The sequence below is a fragment of the Chenopodium album genome, chromosome 22 (assembly GCF_948465745.1).
Source record: "Chenopodium album chromosome 22, dcCheAlbu1.1, whole genome shotgun sequence".
NCBI classification, from domain to species: domain Eukaryota; kingdom Viridiplantae; phylum Streptophyta; class Magnoliopsida; order Caryophyllales; family Amaranthaceae; genus Chenopodium; species Chenopodium album.
Genome location: NC_137855.1, coordinates 1,228,242 through 1,246,366, shown reverse-complemented (window position 1 = coordinate 1,246,366; position 18,125 = coordinate 1,228,242). Strand labels below are relative to the sequence as shown.

The 18,125-nt window shown below is 35.0% G+C and overlaps 2 protein-coding genes and 1 pseudogene across 4 annotated transcripts; all 3 read right to left on the bottom strand.

The window, feature by feature from the left end:
- Positions 1 to 759: 759 nt before the first annotated feature.
- LOC145605632 (E3 ubiquitin-protein ligase BIG BROTHER-like) lies at positions 760 to 9,107 on the bottom strand. Of its 3 annotated transcripts, none has more exons than XM_081661705.1 (9): positions 9,090 to 9,107; positions 4,900 to 5,005; positions 4,624 to 4,772; positions 4,259 to 4,493; positions 3,440 to 3,474; positions 2,961 to 3,005; positions 2,110 to 2,234; positions 1,247 to 1,355; positions 760 to 1,166 (listed from the first exon to the last, which is right to left on the bottom strand). In XM_081661705.1, exons 3-9 carry the CDS (start codon positions 4,759 to 4,761, stop codon positions 1,110 to 1,112), a joined length of 744 nt encoding a protein of 247 aa, XP_081517831.1. In that variant the 5' UTR covers positions 4,762 to 4,772; positions 4,900 to 5,005; positions 9,090 to 9,107; the 3' UTR covers positions 760 to 1,109. The 3 variants fall into 3 exon arrangements, with proteins under 3 accessions (XP_081517831.1, XP_081517829.1, XP_081517830.1); XM_081661703.1 differs by lacking the exon at positions 9,090 to 9,107 and adding an exon at positions 5,248 to 5,433; XM_081661704.1 differs by lacking the exon at positions 9,090 to 9,107 and adding an exon at positions 5,111 to 5,235.
- A 994-nt stretch (positions 9,108 to 10,101) lies between these two features.
- Positions 10,102 to 12,227, bottom strand: LOC145606044 (pentatricopeptide repeat-containing protein At2g22410, mitochondrial pseudogene; annotated as a pseudogene).
- A 966-nt stretch (positions 12,228 to 13,193) lies between these two features.
- Positions 13,194 to 16,725, bottom strand: LOC145605970 (ADP/ATP translocase 1, mitochondrial-like). Its single transcript, XM_081662041.1, has 4 exons — positions 16,594 to 16,725; positions 14,896 to 15,398; positions 14,423 to 14,797; positions 13,194 to 13,831 (listed from the first exon to the last, which is right to left on the bottom strand). The coding sequence occupies exons 2-4, from the start codon at positions 15,379 to 15,381 to the stop codon at positions 13,535 to 13,537; spliced, it is 1,158 nt and encodes a 385-aa protein (XP_081518167.1). The 5' UTR covers positions 15,382 to 15,398; positions 16,594 to 16,725; the 3' UTR covers positions 13,194 to 13,534.
- Between the last annotated feature and the right edge of the window lie 1,400 nt (positions 16,726 to 18,125).

Below are 18,125 nucleotides of genomic sequence, written 5' to 3'. Positions count from 1 at the left end.
TCCACAGAATACTAAGACGAAATGCAAATTACTCGGTGAAAAAAATCAACCTGAAACACCCTTTTATACATCGGAGACAGTAAAAATAAAACAGAGAAATCACATCTGAGAAGAGAAAGATTGATGGGTCTTGCAGTTAGGAATTGAATAGTTACGCAATACTCCGTAGTACTCATCAAGTAATCATCACCTATAAAGAAGTTTCCCTCTAATTTTTTCATCTGCCTTTCAATACATATTAACCATTTAAATTTAAAGGCACATAAGCCACTGACGAATTTAGGACTATAAGAGTCAATTCAAATGTTCAGATCGGGTTCGGTGAGGACAAGACTATTTTAAAACTTGAGTCACGTTAAATTATCGTGTCCACTCAAGTCGAAATTTGAATCGAATATTTATCGTACCAGTTTCGAATCGGGTTGGGTTGAATGTGGTTTTTAAACCTCTATCTAGGACCAATAGTCCAACTGCAGTAATTACTGTAACATATATCTAATGGCTTACAAAAATTTACATGGACTCAGGGCCCTATGAGTCTCAACGAAGGTCCTCATTGCCCAATTTATTTATTAAATCATTAAAATTTGTTAAATATGGAAGTGAATCTTCCACCTAGGTGGACTTAGGGCCTAAGACAGGATGATGGTCAATGGGAGTCTACTTAAGGCCCATATGCATGTACCACAATAATAAAATTATACTTCGCATAAGTTAAAAATTAATTAATACATGTAAAAAGCTGAACAGGTGTATGATTTCACACAATCTAGCTGATCTGTGGCTTAATTTCAAGTTTTCTGATTTTCTATTGAGGAACTCATGAGTACCAATGTGCCATGAAAAAAACCTGTACAAGTATTCTACTACAGCTTTAATGGAAATCATAAAGCGCCCACAAAGACAAACCTCGGTCATTTTGGAAACCCATATGCCTATGGATCCAAAGTCTATAGCTCTAATGTAAGTTCACTAGCATGAACTAACAACTGACAAACCTACTAAAGGAAAGTGAGGAATGAAAGAAGGATCTATAAGAGAGAAATAACCACCAAGTCGAAAAAGAATAACGAATGAACATTCTCTTCTTTTATGCTAAACCCCAGCAGCTACTTTAACTTTTTGGCTGCACCAATGAACACTTCTGTGTAACAGATCGGGCAAGCCTGAAAAAGGACAAGATTGGCAGCAGTAAGTAGGGATCATATATATGTCGTCAAATTATGAAGTGATGATGCTGTTATACCTTATTGATGCTTAGCCATTTGGTTCCACAGCCCACATGATACTTGTGTTTGCAGGGAAGAGTTATTAGACGATCTCTACGTTTGTATTCCATCTGACAAATTACACATCTGCTTCAAACAGAAACACATAAGCTGTTAAATTAGCAACTGATGAGCAATAATAGCACATAAGTTAAAGAATGACACTTAAATAAAAGAAAAACCAGAAACAAATCAGAGCAGATTATGTTCTGAACCATCAGAGCAGATTATGTTCTGAACCACATTGGCATTCATGAAACAGAGAAAATTGTAGTCAAAGCTCAATACATATACTGTAGCATATTACAGAAGACAATTCATGAAATCAATAAACTAGCATTGAGTCAAATTTTGTGATATTAGCAAGTTCACAGGAGGTTGCACATTAGTAACTTCATAAATATTGGGCATGTTTATCTAGAAGAGTGAAGCAGGGAATGTTCTGTCAGTTGCCCGCTTGCCAGAACTCCAACAACCATTTCAACAAGAAGAGTTCTGTGAGCTTAAATCACTTGTTGCAACTGGAACTCAGTCAATGTTTCTGTTCATACTTTTTCTTCATTTTAGCTTTTATAAAGCTAAAGTTTTTATATGGGCATATCTACATTTCCCCTGCTAAACCACCATTGCAAATGAAGGAATTGCAGACTATACTGGATAAAGATTAATAGTGCATAGAATATGCTGAATATTATTCTGACAAGATGCCCTTAAATTTTTCTTTACAAGAGAGGTAAAAGGGAGACGATCACAGCAGATCATCATTTAATTTAATACGTAGCATATTTGCGCTTATAAATAAATAAAAAGTGCAGCTGATGTACATAAACTACATCATTACCTTTCTGATCGACACCTTTTTCTTAAGAAACAGCATTTGAACTTTGAGATTGGGAGCAGGGAAATCTGTTCTTGGGAAAGACCTCGACTATGAGTTCCAACTGCTTCGCCCAACTCAAGTAATTCCTGCATAATTAAAAGAAGAGAGACATATTCATCAGAATTTTGATGAAAGAAGGGGATGAGGGACACCATCCAGAAAATAAAGAATAGTTAAAATTACCATAAGTTCTGACTACCATTCTATTATAGCCAATGTTAACCTTCTGAAAAGAAGTAATCTAGCCATCTAAAGTTCATAGTACAAGATTTATAAAATCCATTCATAAATCATGCAATAACCCCAATCCAGTTGTACTGTTGTAGTCCTATGAAGGTAAAAAAAAAATTAAAAAAAAAAAAAAAAAAAAAAATTAAAAAATGGTGCAACTGTTACAGAGTCATGGACTTGGTTTGATGAATGTTCTCTTTCAAATTCCACTTCCATATTTCACTCATTTAAATCCAGAAACCTGGGGTTCAAATACTTGAAAATTTAAGGTTCTTCCATAAAAGGTTTCAAATACTCATTTACACAAGCTTAACACTTCCACATTTCATGACAAAGACGTATATTTGTTCATATATAGCTATAAAGGTCTTTAAATTAAGAACAGGAACTAATCTACAATTGTCTAATCTGTATATCATACCAGTAAAATCAAAAAACTTGACTCAGTTTACTTATCATTCACATCAACAAGGACACAAGAAAGTATGCACGAAATGTACAAAGAAACACACACAAAAAAAAAAGGGGGGGGGGGGGGGGTGGCCGGGTGGGGGGCCTAAAAGAAGAGAGAGATGCCAAACCTCATAAGTCATGCTGTCTGGATCTATATGGTCTTGCCAAACAGCCTGCATACAAATACATTAAATGACATTGTGCATCGACTTCATAATTTCACGAGGCAATATCAATTAGATGCAGATATATTAGCTTATGGTTTTCAAAGCAGGAGCTCGAAAAGAAATTGTGCCAACATCTCAAAGTAGAATGACAGACTTTAAGAAAGGGGAGCAGAGTTTCCTATGTTAAATACTCATAGTGAGAAGCTTTATACTAGTAAATTGTGAATTTTGTGATGTGTTGAATGTCTGAATATCTTTACCAAAACTTAAATAAATCGCAGAAACTAAGTTAGTTTGACATCATGTATCAACCTTAACCATGAACTCATGAAGTCACAGGTACCTCATACAGAACCAGAACGAGATACTGACTAAGTGACTTATTAGTCTATTACATAATTTATGCAAATAAGGGTCAATAAATGAACAGCAAATATTACCTGGTAATCTTGAGAATTGTGATGACCCCTAGGACCTGAAAGTTCAAGAGTAATGAGTCAACATAATGCTTTAAGCAACCATAAAACTTGAGAGAACAAAAGCTTGACAAATCCTGGAATAAAAGCTACCCCAAATATCCAATAACATATGCGACATTAGGCCATAATAAACAAAACCACAAAATTTCATAGTGTTTATTTCTTAGACTGATATAAATTGATAGATAAAGCTTTACTAATTTTCCACATAAACAAGACACAGAAATTAGGATCCTACAAGAATGCAGCCTAGTGAACAGACAAAATCATACAGTATATGTTTAAGATCAATACAGTAAAGCACACAATCTACATAAGTATTATTCCGTATAATTCAATGATTGCTAAAAAACTTTCATATGATAACAATACTTTCTCAACAATCTGCTCAGAATATGTGGCATACGAAGACGCATACTGTTAAAACACATGCATAATAACAATCAAAGTTATGCGCTAATTGACGAAGATCCTTCAATAGTAAAGCCCCTGTTTTGAAAATGAAATGCATCTTGTCCGAGACAATATGTAGTCAGAAAATCCAAGCTACATCATTTGATATTAGCCTGTTTTCAAGAAGTGGAGCGACAATGTGGCATCATTGCCTCAAATTACAACCAACTTCCATAACACCACTTTCCAACTTGAAATAAATCAGGAAACTATATCATGAACACCAGTCAACAGGACAGCAACCACATATTTTCCAATGCATAGAAATCTTGATACAGACCTACATATATCAGATACTATTCCACCAGAAAGAATTTCAAAACTTACAATCTCGACTGCTTGAATTTACATTCATGTTTGGCATTCTTTGTGACTGATGATTTGCAGCAGCAGTCTGCTCGCGAGAAGGGAACTCAGCAGGTCTTCGGGTGTATTCATCAGTACAATCCACTATGTGATCAAAAACCTCAAACGACGGAGTGTTATTATAATACTGAGACGCCCCAGGATCTGAATACCCGAATTTATAATAACCAGCACTGACCGGTGAAAATGCAGTATCCTGCAACCACTCAGAAACCCAACCCAATGAGCTAATGCATCATTTCAAGCAACCCAACAAACATTTATACCGCAAATTCACCAAATTTAGATAAAAGTAATACACAGAAACAAAGTTTTAGTATTTGCACCTGGATTTGTGTACCAGAAAAGATATAATTGACATGATCATATGTAAGACCGGCGAAAAAATCCATGAAACTTCCAGCACTATTGTAAGGAGCATTGCTCCCAACATAATGTGACTCCATATGTTGATTCCAACTCATTTCAACAAATCCTATTATGCAAATCACACCCAAACAAAATATATAAGCTAAAGAACACAAAAAAACTGAGACATTGTATAAAAATTTATTTTTAAAAAAAAAACTTTTGAATATGTGAAAATTAAGAATAAAATTCACCTGTATTTATAAATGATCAAGTTATTTCGACAAATTTACGAGCTTAGATCTATTCCGTGATTAGCAGATTGCTCAACAATGCATATCACCCACCATTCAAAATCACCTGCATTGTATAATTTGAGATTAACATTTTGGTTTCTTGTTCAACCAATTCCATGACAAAATAATAAAAAATTATGTATGATAGTGAAAATAAAAAATGGAGTACATGAAAATCGAAAATGGCGTGATCAATCAATCAATCAAATCGAAAAGGACGAAAAATGGATCAAATAAAGAAGTAACAAGAAGAATCCAATCAATCAACATTAAATAAGTAAGAATCAAAAAAGAAAAAGAACCAACATTGATAAGTTTCTTTAAGTTGTTGTAAACTTAGAATACTCGTGAAAGAAATAGTTGTTATTTAATCTGAGTTTCTTGAGAAATGTAGATGCTCTGAAGTTCACGCATCAAAAAGAGGAGAGAGAAAGAAGAGAGAGAAAGAGAAAGAATTTAAGAAAATGAGTAAATATTGTGATTGAGAGAGAAGAGAATTGAAGAGAATCAGATAAAATTCAGAAACACACGCCAAAGTCCGTTACTCTGCTTTATTTCCAACTAAATTAATATTATACCCCACGCTATGTTCTCCATCTGTTGTTCACTTTACATTTTTTATGGCTTGCTTATAGTGAAAGTGATGTTGTGTATGTATGCCTTACCGGGTGTCCGACTACGTGACCGAGCAATGATAAATCTATCTCTGATCGATATTTGTTGAGAGTGGGTTACTTATATGAGAATTATGGGTTTTTTGAGCAATAATTATTTGTTGCATATGTATGTCATATTATCATATACAACAAGTATCTAATAAAAGCATAACAAAATAAGGAATCCTATGAAGACTTGGTGGTAAATTTTAGTAATTCTGTTGAAAAAATAGTATTGTGATAATGTTGTTTAGTGAATCTATGCAATTGCGATTAAAACATGTATAAAATGAGAATATCACTATTCATTAGCCCAAATACCAAGTATTACTAATATCTTAAGCTAAGTAAGTCATGGATAATGATTAAACCATGTTTACTGATCTATACAATAAGTATTCAATTGGTGGAATATTTTATTAACTAAAAAAAGGGGTGGGCCAACTAAATTGATCATGGGTTCCACGAGAAACACCTTAAAGACCGTTGGATGTAATGATGTTCATCGGTAACCCTCGGATCTAGTTTTAAGAAGATGAACATACATATAGAAAGAAGTCACGTTCATATACTATATGATCACCAAATCTACCTGAAATTCAACCCCCAAACACCTTCCAACTTTTTTTTTTCCCTTCTCTGAATTATAAATAGTTGGTGTCGGTTGACGTTAGAAAGGTAATAAATTCCCGCCAAACGTACAATTTAACAAAACCAAAAAGGTTTGAAGTACTAGTGGTAGTAAAGACTAAAGAGTAGTTAGTAGTACTTTGTTTGGTTAGCTGTTTTCATGTTCATCATGTGGGAAGTCAGAACTTCTGGTTTGGATAACAACGTCCACCATTAGAATATATATGCAAAATCCATGTTGGAATATGTTTGGTAGATGATAATAAACTTTGTAAGTAGTTTTATGGAAAAGTCGCATGTCAATGTTTATGGCAATGTCTATCCATCCTCGTTTATATTTTTATTACCATCTAATCACACACATGAAAATAAACACATACTTCATATAAGAATGGAGTGTTATCCCCATGGATATTTACAATCAAACTTTTCATAAAACTCTCGTTTAAATTCATTAGCGTTATTGTATTTTATTAACACCTACCAAACGAGTTGTAAGGTATGTTCGTACTTGTTGGTTAGTTGCTTTCTCTTTCTGAAGTTGCCCGAGCAATTTCTTCATTTGGGCACTAATAGCAGTTGAGCTACTTTGGACTTTGGCCATAGAAACTTACACAATTAACCCACAATTAAGACATCAATTAAAGTGAAAAGGAATCAGAATATTGTAATTTTATACGATGATTGATACTACTACTTTTCCCTTTAATTACTGTCTTAATTATTTGTACTCGTACACAACAAAAAATCATATCCCCTAAATTATTTATAATTAATTGAGGTTTTTGGCTAGTAATACAGTGGCAAATACTAATAATTGAAGAACAACTTTGATTTCTTCCAACCAATAGCTGAGTTGAGCAAGATCAATCATGAAAGACATCTCATATAATTGAAGTACTATGATTTAATCCTCCAAAAAGAGGAAAAATTCGGCAAACATAAATTCAAGGTGTAACAAAATCATACCAAATTAGTCACATTGGTTTTTGCATGCTTTCTACCCATATTCATTTGTCTTTCCATGCGGTAATAATGAAGGTATGGACAATGATTTATTGAATTGGCAAATTAATAAATATGTATGTTTTTTTCTCTTTATTGTATAGGTTATTTAGGAATTAGGATACGCCAATCATGATTTCTATGGCACGGAGTAGAGTTTAGTTTTGAGGGAAAAATATCCTAACTTTTTTGTATATTCCTATCCAAAAAAAAAAAAATGAATAATGCTCTCTATACTGAACATATTACACAGTACAATAGTACATTTTTATTAAAGAAGATTAAACAAATAAAAATATAAAATGACATGTTTTCATATACTCTATTTAATATTATGCACACGCATAAAATAATGAAAAACAAAACATAAATGATCAAGAATACAAGTATTGATTATAGGATTAAAATTTTATGTCAAGACTCAAACTTCAAATAAGGTCAACATCCTTTGCTCATTTAAGAAGCTAGCTAGACTCTAAATAGCACAATTATAACCTTAACAAATATTTTTATTTTTATTAAAATAAAAAAGTAACCTAATCCATTGGAGACAAAGATGATAGTGGGCCATAAATAGTGTGAAAAAGAGGAAACCTGAAATGGTAATAATGGGCCAGACAGTTGTAATGTATTAAAGGATGACCTAGCTATGGGCCCCCAAAGAGAATCATGCAAAGTACTTGTTAAACTAACTAATGTGGAAAGGTTCTAAAACATGTGGGGTTGGAAGAGTCATAAGCTAAAACCACATGATTTAGCTTGGAATGAACCATAACCTAGCGTGCAAGTAAGGACAAACCATTTTTTATTCTTCTTCCTTTAGCTTTTTTAGCCTATTATTATTAAGGTTTCCAAGGTAAAAAAGGCACTCTAAGGGTGCCTGATGCTACAAGCTGTTCCTTCTAAGTTCAATCATATGTGGGTACATGCATGCTTCAATTGAAGTCACATGTCATGCACTCGTCGTCCTAGAGGTGAAAAACGGGTTTTCAAATCATATTCGGGTGATGAGTCATTCAGTTTGGTTTCATCTCATTGCAAGTGATATCTATCTATTAATGTTTAAATAGTACATCATAATCGAGCTTGTTTTGTCATATCTAATAGTGAGTTAAGAAAACTAGTATAGAGTAATAATAATCTCAAGCTACATGACCTTTGGTTTTAGACTACAATAAACAGACAAATCCCTGAATTATTTTATCATGAGTTCATTAGATTATCAATTTTGGCTGCTACTGTTGGTGTCTTGGTGATTGTTTCAGTAATTCACCATGTATGTGTGCTTTATTTATATGCATTCAACCTCTTCCCACACCCACACCCATACATACAAACACACAGGTCACACACGCGGGTAAAAATAACAAAGATGAACAGATAAGGCAACATTTAACTAAAGAAAGGGCATTTCTCTATTTAAGGAAGATCAAGGGTAAAGATTTCTAAGTAAAAGTAATAGATAGCATATAATTTTAAAATGTAACAAATTGATCTTATCATAGTTTCATGCACATACTAACTACTAAGGACTCAAATCTGATTATTAAACATAGCATAAAACAATGAAAATGAGCAACAAAGAGAAAGTAATAAAGTAGTAAAAATTGAGAATCAGATTCCCTTATGGCTACAATGGGATGAAATTGAAGCATCAATCACAAGGAGGGAAGCGGGGCGGATAGGCTAAAAGTTACCAGTTTCCCATGTATTAGATCATGTAACAAAAAGATGCATGATGAACTGAAGACAGCTTTAGTTGGCTTGTACTTGAATTTGTTTTAAGAAAAAAAACTGGAGAGCAAGAAAATACCAGCAAAAATAAAACTTGAAGCTGCTTTATATAAAGACATTCACCTGAACTAGCAGATAAGGAAAATCAATCTTTGTCTAGAAGTTGTAACCCATTGTCAGAACATCCACTGCATACGTAGTCAGAAAAACACATGGATCAACAAGCAGTATTCAAGATCACATATTTTTAAAGCAGTAAAAAAAATAGAAGTTTTTAAGTACCAAACATGTACATGTTTAGAAGTAATTTATTTACCTGTAAATTTGCTGCATTACTACACCAATTTAGTCAGCTGCAAAACTATGTCCTCAAGAATCGCCTGATGAGATCAGACTGCAATCTCTTTCACCATATTCCATGACTTTACTTCTATAATACTTGCTCCCAAATTCCTACAATTGACTAATCCTCGGGCATTAAATTGCATACATTCCATGAATCCATCCTGACTAGAAAGCACTGAGGACCTTCATTTGAATGTTCCTGGGACCGCAGAAAAAAGGCCATGAGTTGAATAGGACAAGACAATCTGACCTTTGACATCAACAATAGAAGTCACTAGTTTGCTGCATATGGTAGCCAAACATAGTATAAAGCTCACTTTGCAGAAACATGGAACAAATTGCATATAGATGGCGAAGCGTTTAGCAAAATGGAGATCTTTTTTATTAGTCATTCACAAACTGATGTTCTTAAAATCCAGAAACCCTGCATTCATAGGGAGTAATTAAAATTAAGTACAAGGGGATAAGGCAGACAATAGTTTACTATTTTTCCTTCAATTTAAAGGAAGGCTCTGTAGCTTTCCTGCAACAAAATCATTGTCATTACTACTTGTATGTATTATCAGGCACACTACCTCTCTGTTCAGTGGAATGTCTCCAACTATTCTCCTTCAAATCTTTCAGGTTCACAGTCCTTCAAGCAACTGCAGTCAAGGAGATAAATGAATAATTGGAGGGATGGCCCAACCATTTTATTTCTTAGTAAGCACAACAGATTTTGCATATTAGACACAACATGTAAGTTTGGAGAATATAAGAGAAAAAAGGAACTTTTTTCACAACCTCCTAATATTCTGACTAGCGTAATTCTACACAAATAACGCAGTCCATGAGGTGCTGATACTCGAAGCAGTTTCAACTAACTCAAGTTGTTTGGTTAGTTGAACCAGGCAATCAAATATTTCTTTGGATTGAGGGTGTGTCTTGTCTCTTATAGTGAATTCATGGACTACTCCATTGATCTCAATTGAGCTACAACCAGGAGTCTTGTCAACTCCTCTAGCCTTCATCATTTTCCTTACTTTTCTAGCTTTGTCCCACATTTCTGCATCCCCATACATATTTGCCAGCAAAACATATATTCCACCATCACCAGGTTCCAACTCAAGCAGTTTCAATGCAGCTTTTTCACCCATTATCACATTCCCATGCATACGACAAGCAAAAAACAAAGCACCCCATACAACGGCATCTGCCTCCATAGGCATACTCTTTATAAGTGCTTCTGCGTCTTCTAATTTTCCTGCCCTACCAAGTAGGTCCACCATGGAAGAGTAGTGTTTAAGGTTTGGAGTAAGATTATATTTGGAGGTCATTTCAGCAAAGTACTGACGGCCCTTGTCAACCAATCCCCCATGACAACAAGCAGCTAAGACTCCAAGGAATGTGATCTCGTCTGGCACCAATCCAACATCAACCATTTTAGAAAAGTATGATAAAGCATCATTTGCATTCCCATGAAGGGCTAGGCCTCCAATGATAGCAGTATAAGTTAATGAATTCTTCGAAGCCATCTCATGGAAAACTTCAAGCGCCTTTCCAACGTTACCACATTTGGCATACATATCAACAAGAGCTGTTCCCAATGAAACATTCAAAGAAAGCTTCTTCTTGTTGATGTACCAGTGAATCCATATACCAACATCAAGTGCTCCTAGTTGTGCACAAGCAGATAAGCAGTTAACCATAGTGATCTCATCAGGCGTAACATTTGCACCCTGCATTTCATGAAATAGAACCAATGCCTCCTTACTAAGCTTAGCTTGAACATATGCTCCAATCATGGCATTCCACGGCACCACATCTTTCTCAGGCATCTTGTCAAACAGCTCCCTCGCCTCATCTAGCAATCCAAATTTAGCATATCCCACAACCATCGTGGTCCACGAGACCATGGTTTTCTTCCTCAAATTATCAAATATATCCTGTGCCGCCTTAAGATCCCCACATTTAACATACATATCCATCAACGCATTACAAAGTGGAACAGTAAAAGTCAGCCCACATTCACCAATAAGACGATGAAACTCCAACCCTCGACTCAAATCCTCGAGTTGTGCACATGATGAAACCATCCCAATCATTGTCACCTCATCCGGCCTTACTCCCTCCACCCTCATCTCCTCATACAGCTTCAACGCTTTGCAAGCCTGCCCACAATGTACATACCCATTGATCAAAGAATTCCATGTAACCAAATCTCTCACACAACTTTCATCAAACACATGGCGTGCATCATTCAAACGACCACAGGACACCAGCATATGAATAATTCCATTATGTACAAACACATCTGAAGCTAAACCAAGTTTCAAAACATGCCCAAAAATACCATAACCAGTATAATTTAATGACAAACGAGCACAAACCTTAAATATCAAAGGATAAGTATAATTATCAGGACGACACCCACAATTGTTCAACATTTCTTTATACAATTCAACAGCTTTAATTGGAATTAAACTCTCTGAATAACCCTTAATTGCAATATTCCAAGAAAAAACTTTAGGGTTATCAACAAATTTCAAAATTTTCTCACAATAATCAAGATCACCAGCTTCAGAAATTGCACAAAATGCAATCAATCGACTTGAAGCAAGCCCATCTATGATGAGCCCAGAAATGATCATATGAGCTTGAATCTGAAACAATTGCGCCATCGAATTGCATTTTTCGAGGAGATTGAGAATTGGGTTTGATTTTACAAAAGAATGATTGGTGTTCCAATTGCTTGGTTTTGGTTTGTAAGGTGGGAGAGAACGAGTGTGGAGAAACGAAGGGAAGATCAAAGAGAGAGAATTTGGAAGATGAGAGAGAAATCTCGAGTTCAATATTATGTGGCTGATCATCTGAAATTTGGGTTTTTTTTGAGGGGAGGATGAATTTTTGGTGCCACAATTTTGGTGGTTTGAAGGTCTGAAAGGCGGGAATTGATGAAAGACCTTAACTATCTACTGAAGTACGCCAGAGATATTTTATTTTTTTTTTGGTTGTAACCTGAAAGGGTCTATTAGGCCAGAACCCCGCACAGGTCAACCCAGCTTTGGCAATGAATGTACTATACTATAGGGAGCCGATACGCATACGGATTTCAATCTGTGACTTTGAATTTTACGAAATTATGGAGTGTATGTAATAATGTACTCAAATAAATTATGCGGAGTGCAATTTGGTTTTGAAAATACGTATCGAGTTGACCTAACATTATAAATAAGAGTATTAAAAATAGATTATGATCAAAGTTAAAATGATACGAAGTCTATTGAAAAATATAGCAACTATAAGTACGTAAACTCAAAAGACTACTAGGAAGGAATTTTTAGAAATATCCGTCCTATAACGAGCTCCATGAAATTTGACATTTGCCCTCACGTCTGGAGTTAGAGAGCTAGTCAGCCAATCTAACCTCCTATCTCATACATTTACATAACGTAATTATTCATATATTATTCCGCACTATTGATAGTTTGATACCAGTCATACCACATTTGAAAGAAAATCAATCCTAAGCCACATATTTATACATATAGATTGTCATTTATCTGATCAGGGATAGATAATACAAAGTGTTAATTTAAGTAATTTTATTCTTAACTATTTCACAGCAGCAACTAATATAAATGTGCTGAACAAAACAAAGTGTTAAATTTAGTGTATGAATGAACCAAAATTCTGGCAATATGAAGTGCTAAATGTGTAATGTGCTCAATAAACTTTTAAAAATCGCCGGCAAAACAGAGCAATTCAGTCACCTAGAGACAATGAAGGCAGCCACCTTGTATAAAACTTGCTATAGCAGCTGAAGCACAAAAACTCAGAATACTGCATGTAATAAGTGAACCAAAAACAGTAAAACACTGCATAATGAATAAAACCACACAATTAACAAAAATAATGTGCCCTTTCATTTCCATTCACTGGAAGGCAACAATAGTACTGAATTCTGATATAACAAAAATTGATCTCATGTAACTAATTTAAAGAACTCTAAGGAGCACCAAATTGCAACCATGGTGCTCCGAAGAACAAATCTTTAATCCGAGCAAGAATTCTCAGGGAAAACTGTGGGGTTAGTCCCTCTAAAAGTCTTAAAAACCCTACATTATTATTTCAATCAAACTTTTAAGTATATGAAAGCTTCCCACCATAGATTCCAGACTGTTCCATCCCCCCAAAAAAATTTTCATCACCATCTTCCGCCAAGGTTGTAGGGCATCTATAACTTAAGCACCACCGGAACCGTACTTCTTTCCGAAGACGAGGACCTGGAGCTTGTCGTAACCAGCCAACACACCAGCACCAGCAACAGCACGAAGGATGTTGGCACCAGCACCCTTGAATAGGGACTTGGGACCCTCATTCTTGACAATCTGCTTGAAGCAGTCGAATGAGCCCTTGTACTTGACAGCCTCACCGGAGGTCATCATCATTCTTCTTCGGACGGTATCAATTGGGTATGAAGCAAGACCAGCTCCGTTGGTAATGACCCACCCAAGAGCAAAACTAGCAAAGAAACTATCCTGCATTCATCAAAATTTTACAACATTATTACCTTAATTTTATAAAGAAATATTAGATAAAAAGATTTAACAATAACTTATGTATGTTCCAAAAACAATTAGAAAGTAGAACCAGTCAACCAACAACTAAACAACAAACCATAATTAGTAGTTTTCTTTGAAGAACATTAACTAACAATGGGGTAAGGAGAAAAAAATATTAGGTCCATTGTCCCAAATAACGAACAACATGCATGGATTGGATTGTGTATTTAAAGGGTAATAAGAAATAAAGTAAATGTGGGAGGATGAAGGGGATGAATTAGTGCTGGTGTAAGAAAGACTGGTGGCATCCCCATTCAACCACACCATTGCTATAGAAACAAATAATCTCCACTATCAACATTTTAATATTTGCTCTCCTATTAACCATCTTAATGAATCACCCAAAACAAGCATGCTCTAAATTGAAAGAAATGGAAACACAAAGGGCTAAAAACAAACAAGACAATAGAATTATTCCACCAAATATCAATTGAAAATTAAAAGCACAAAATCCAGGGTCCAATAAGCAAAACATTGCATAAGAACTGATATAGATCTGTGGCTAACCTGCAACTTTCCGGTCAAAAGAACGGGCTTCACTGAATCATACAAACCAAAGTACAAACCACGGTAGACAATGATACCAACACATGAGATGTTGAATCCACGGTATAGACCAGCAAGACCATCTGATGCCCATGTCTTACGGTAAACATCAACAAGACCGTTGAATTGCCTGTCTGCTCCTCCCTTCTTGGCAGCCTTTGAGTCGTTGGCAAGACGGGTACGGGCATAATCCAAAGAGTACACAAAGAACAATGAAGAGGCACCAGCAGCACCACCAGATGCCAAGTTACCGGCAAACCACTTCCAGTAACCATCCTTGTCCTTCTTGAAGTTGAACATTCTCTTGAAGTAATCCTTGAAGGCAAAGTTCAAGGCCTGGCAAGAATGATAAAACATTGTTAAGTTCACTAATAAAACAAAAGAAACAAAATCAACAAATTAGCAAAGACAACAAAGGATTAACTTATAAGCACCTGAGTAGGGAAATAACGGATGACATTGGCAGTGTTTCCTCTCCACAAGGAAATCATACCCTCATCCTTCATTGTCCTGGTGAAACAGTCACCAATACCCTTGTAGGGTTCAGCAAGACGACCAGATTTAAGCATCTCATCTTGGTTCTGGATCAACAGCTTAACACGCTCAATGGGGGCAGCAGCTGTCTTTGAGACAGCAGCTGAAACTCCTCCCATGAGAAAATCAATAGCGAAAGCAGCAGGTCCTTTCTCAGCAGGGGCGTATGCAACTACAGGTGAAGCCATGTTGGAAACAAAAGATAAATCCTGGGTTGCTGGGTACTGGAAGGCAGCATTAGAGTAGTTTCCGTAGGCAAAACGCCTTTGGACCAAGGCAGAGTTTTGGGACCCTCCAAAACGAGGCTGGCTGATCTGTGATAGACCACTGAGTTGCCCAGCAGCAGCCTTCTGCATAACTGAGGGTTGTTTGTTCATCTCAGCCATTACGTCTGATTTATATCCTAAAGAACATTGAACAACAATTTAGCACAGTATACAGTACAATAAAAACAAGCAGAATTATTAGCACATCACATCCAAAGCAAAATTCATCAACAAAGCTAGAATGAAAATACCATTAATATTTACACAGCGAACCAAGACCAATAAACTGGATCTTAACGAGATCATGTACAAGAACTAACCAATAACTGACTGGATCTTAACAGCTTAAAATGACTGGAACACAATTCAAGTCTTAGCAATGCTCAGATTTGCTCAAACAAAAGCTAACAATCGCGATTGAAAAAACATGTTTCAGACATAGAATAGTAAGCAGATGTTTCATTGTTTCCTACACTGTGCAAGAAGAATCCAGAAGCACAAAAGGCATCACTTAAATCATGGGACAATAAAATGACATAATTAAACGAAAAAAATATCGTAATCCTGGAATCAAGCAACTCTTCATTCATCTCCCAATTTCTGGGAACTCGAAACAAACGACATCAACATTGACAAAACGCTTGTCTCCTCATTTGATACCAAAATCAAGCCCTAGTTAAATCTAAGTTACGTATCACATAATTACAATAATTAAACATGTGCACGTTCATATTACTAACGCAACCAACTAAACCAAGGAATTCCTAGCAAATTGGACATCAACCAAGAAAGACTAATTCAAATCAATACACTAATTTATTTCTTAAATCTAATCAACAGACAACAAACAGACCTAAAATCATAACATAAACTAATAATGCTAACGTGCAAATCACAAAGAACTTGACTTGTTCAACCAGATTCAAACACTAAAACCAATAAATTTCTAAAATGAATCAGATCTACGATTCAAACGCTACAATTTTACGATCCATTCAAAACTCAGAAAAATCAACAAAATTGAATAGATCCACAAACACAACATTATAATCAACACAAAACAAACCAGATCTACAGATCTAACAATAAAAATTATGCAAAAATGCAGATCCATAATTTGACACAGAAATTCACAAACAGATCGAAAACATCACAAAACCACATCAAAATGAACACTAAAATGAAAATGAAATGAACATGAAAATGAAATCTTACACAGAAATTGAAAAACAAAAATGCAAAATGAGAATCAAACTATCGTTGAATCAAACAAAAATCATTCATCAAATGTAAAATCAGATGATTTTAGAGAGAGAAAGAGGAGAGAGAAACCTGCAAGCGGCTGGCTGATGGACGAGGGTTTGAGAGCAAGGTAAGAGAGAGAAAGCAAGGGTTGCTGCTACTCAAGATATTTATAATTGGGGGGCCCCGGGAAATGTTACGGTGTAGTGGGTCCTATCAAACCTAATTGTGTGTCCTAGCTTTTAAGCCGTTGGATTAAAGATCAACGGTGGATTTGGCCTGGAATGTGGGAATGAGAATTAGTCCAATGTGATTAGTACGTTGATTTATGTGGTAATATTATGATTAATGTCTTAATGTGATGTTGATGTTTTTTTTTTGGTAATACTTTCTTTGTTTTTTAATAGTTGCAATACACCTTTAATCACGCTTTTTGAGAATTTGATCAGACTAGGTAAACGAATTATAAGCGTAAGTGCGTAACAACTTATTCCTTTCTTTTTATTGGTGGTAAAAATGGAGGAAGTATTTTTTAATGGAAGAAATGTTTTATTTTCTCCGTTTTTTTAGTTGCATTACTTTGTTTATTGTGAATTTGTAGATAATTTTTGGAGATTGGATAAAAGTAGACTCGTAGTAAAAAAGAGATAGAAAGAGTTTTTTTAACTGAAAAAGAATTGATGCATTTAAGACGTTTATTTTAAAAAGTGATGCAAATAAAAAAAACGGATGAATTAAAAATTGTTAAATTGGTGGAGAGTTGACGACCTTTAAGAAGAGGGTTGTTTGGTTGGTGGAAAATGAGCGGCGGCCAATTTACAGGAAAGAATGGCTTTTGTTTGGGCCCTAAATTGTAAGGAAAAGGCAAGTGGTTTTCAATTACTGAAAATTCAAATTATATTAAAATAATAAAAGGAAATTCAAAATTGACCTACCAAATTTGAGAATCAGATACTACTGTGCTTGATTTTTACGGGTTGGGCCCATTCATAACTTAATTAGTTAATTACGGGTTTCAATTGTTCTCAACCATTAATCTTATAACTTGCTTTAGTAATTTTTCCTACCTATTTTCAAGCAAATTTGCTTAGATCTTGTTTGATGGTAGTGTTTGAAATAGACAGGTTAAAAAAAATAGAGTGTTTGATAAAGTAGTTGTTCGAATAGCAGTAAGCGTTCAAAAATAATACTCTAGCGTTTTAAAAGTATCAAGGTGTTGTTTACCATTGATTACATTTTAAACAATATGTATGTACTTTAGTATTTTAACCGCTACTTTTGCCAAACACTCATATTATTCGCCATTACATTTACAACTAATCTTTGCTCAATACTAAGGGTCTGTTTCTCTTACATTGAAATTCAGTTCAGTCAGCTTAGTTCAGTTCAGTCACAGTAATAATATAATAGTAATTCAATATTTTTTTTTAAGACAATTCATCTTAAACAATTTTTAAAAAAAGTTTATGAACAGCAAGAGGTAGAATATTCCGAATAATGTGACATGTGCATGGGCCAAGCATGCCAAGTTGCCCAGCATAATGCAACATGTGCATTGTGCTTCTTCTCATTCATCTTTCCAATTTTCATCATACCTACGCTATCATCATCTTCTTATTATT

What these genes read in the sequence shown, in the direction of transcription:
- LOC145605970 (XM_081662041.1), bottom strand. Translation starts at nt 15,381, where the DNA reads ATGGCTGAGATGAACAAACAACCCTCAGTTATGCAGAAGGCTGCTGCT. An exon ending in TCCGTTATTTCCCTACTCAG is followed by an intron (nt 14,798 to 14,895) that starts GTGCTTATAAGT and finishes CATTCTTGCCAG; the next exon opens with GCCTTGAACTTTGCCTTCAA. An exon ending in TTTTGACCGGAAAGTTGCAG is followed by an intron (nt 13,832 to 14,422) that starts GTTAGCCACAGA and finishes TGATGAATGCAG; the next exon opens with GATAGTTTCTTTGCTAGTTT.
- LOC145605632 (XM_081661705.1), bottom strand. Translation starts at nt 4,761, where the DNA reads ATGAGTTGGAATCAACATATGGAGTCACATTATGTTGGGAGCAATGCT. An exon ending in TTTCTGGTACACAAATCCAG is followed by an intron (nt 4,494 to 4,623) that starts GTGCAAATACTA and finishes GAGTGGTTGCAG; the next exon opens with GATACTGCATTTTCACCGGT. An exon ending in ACAATTCTCAAGATTACCAG is followed by an intron (nt 3,006 to 3,439) that starts GTAATATTTGCT and finishes ATTTGTATGCAG; the next exon opens with GCTGTTTGGCAAGACCATAT.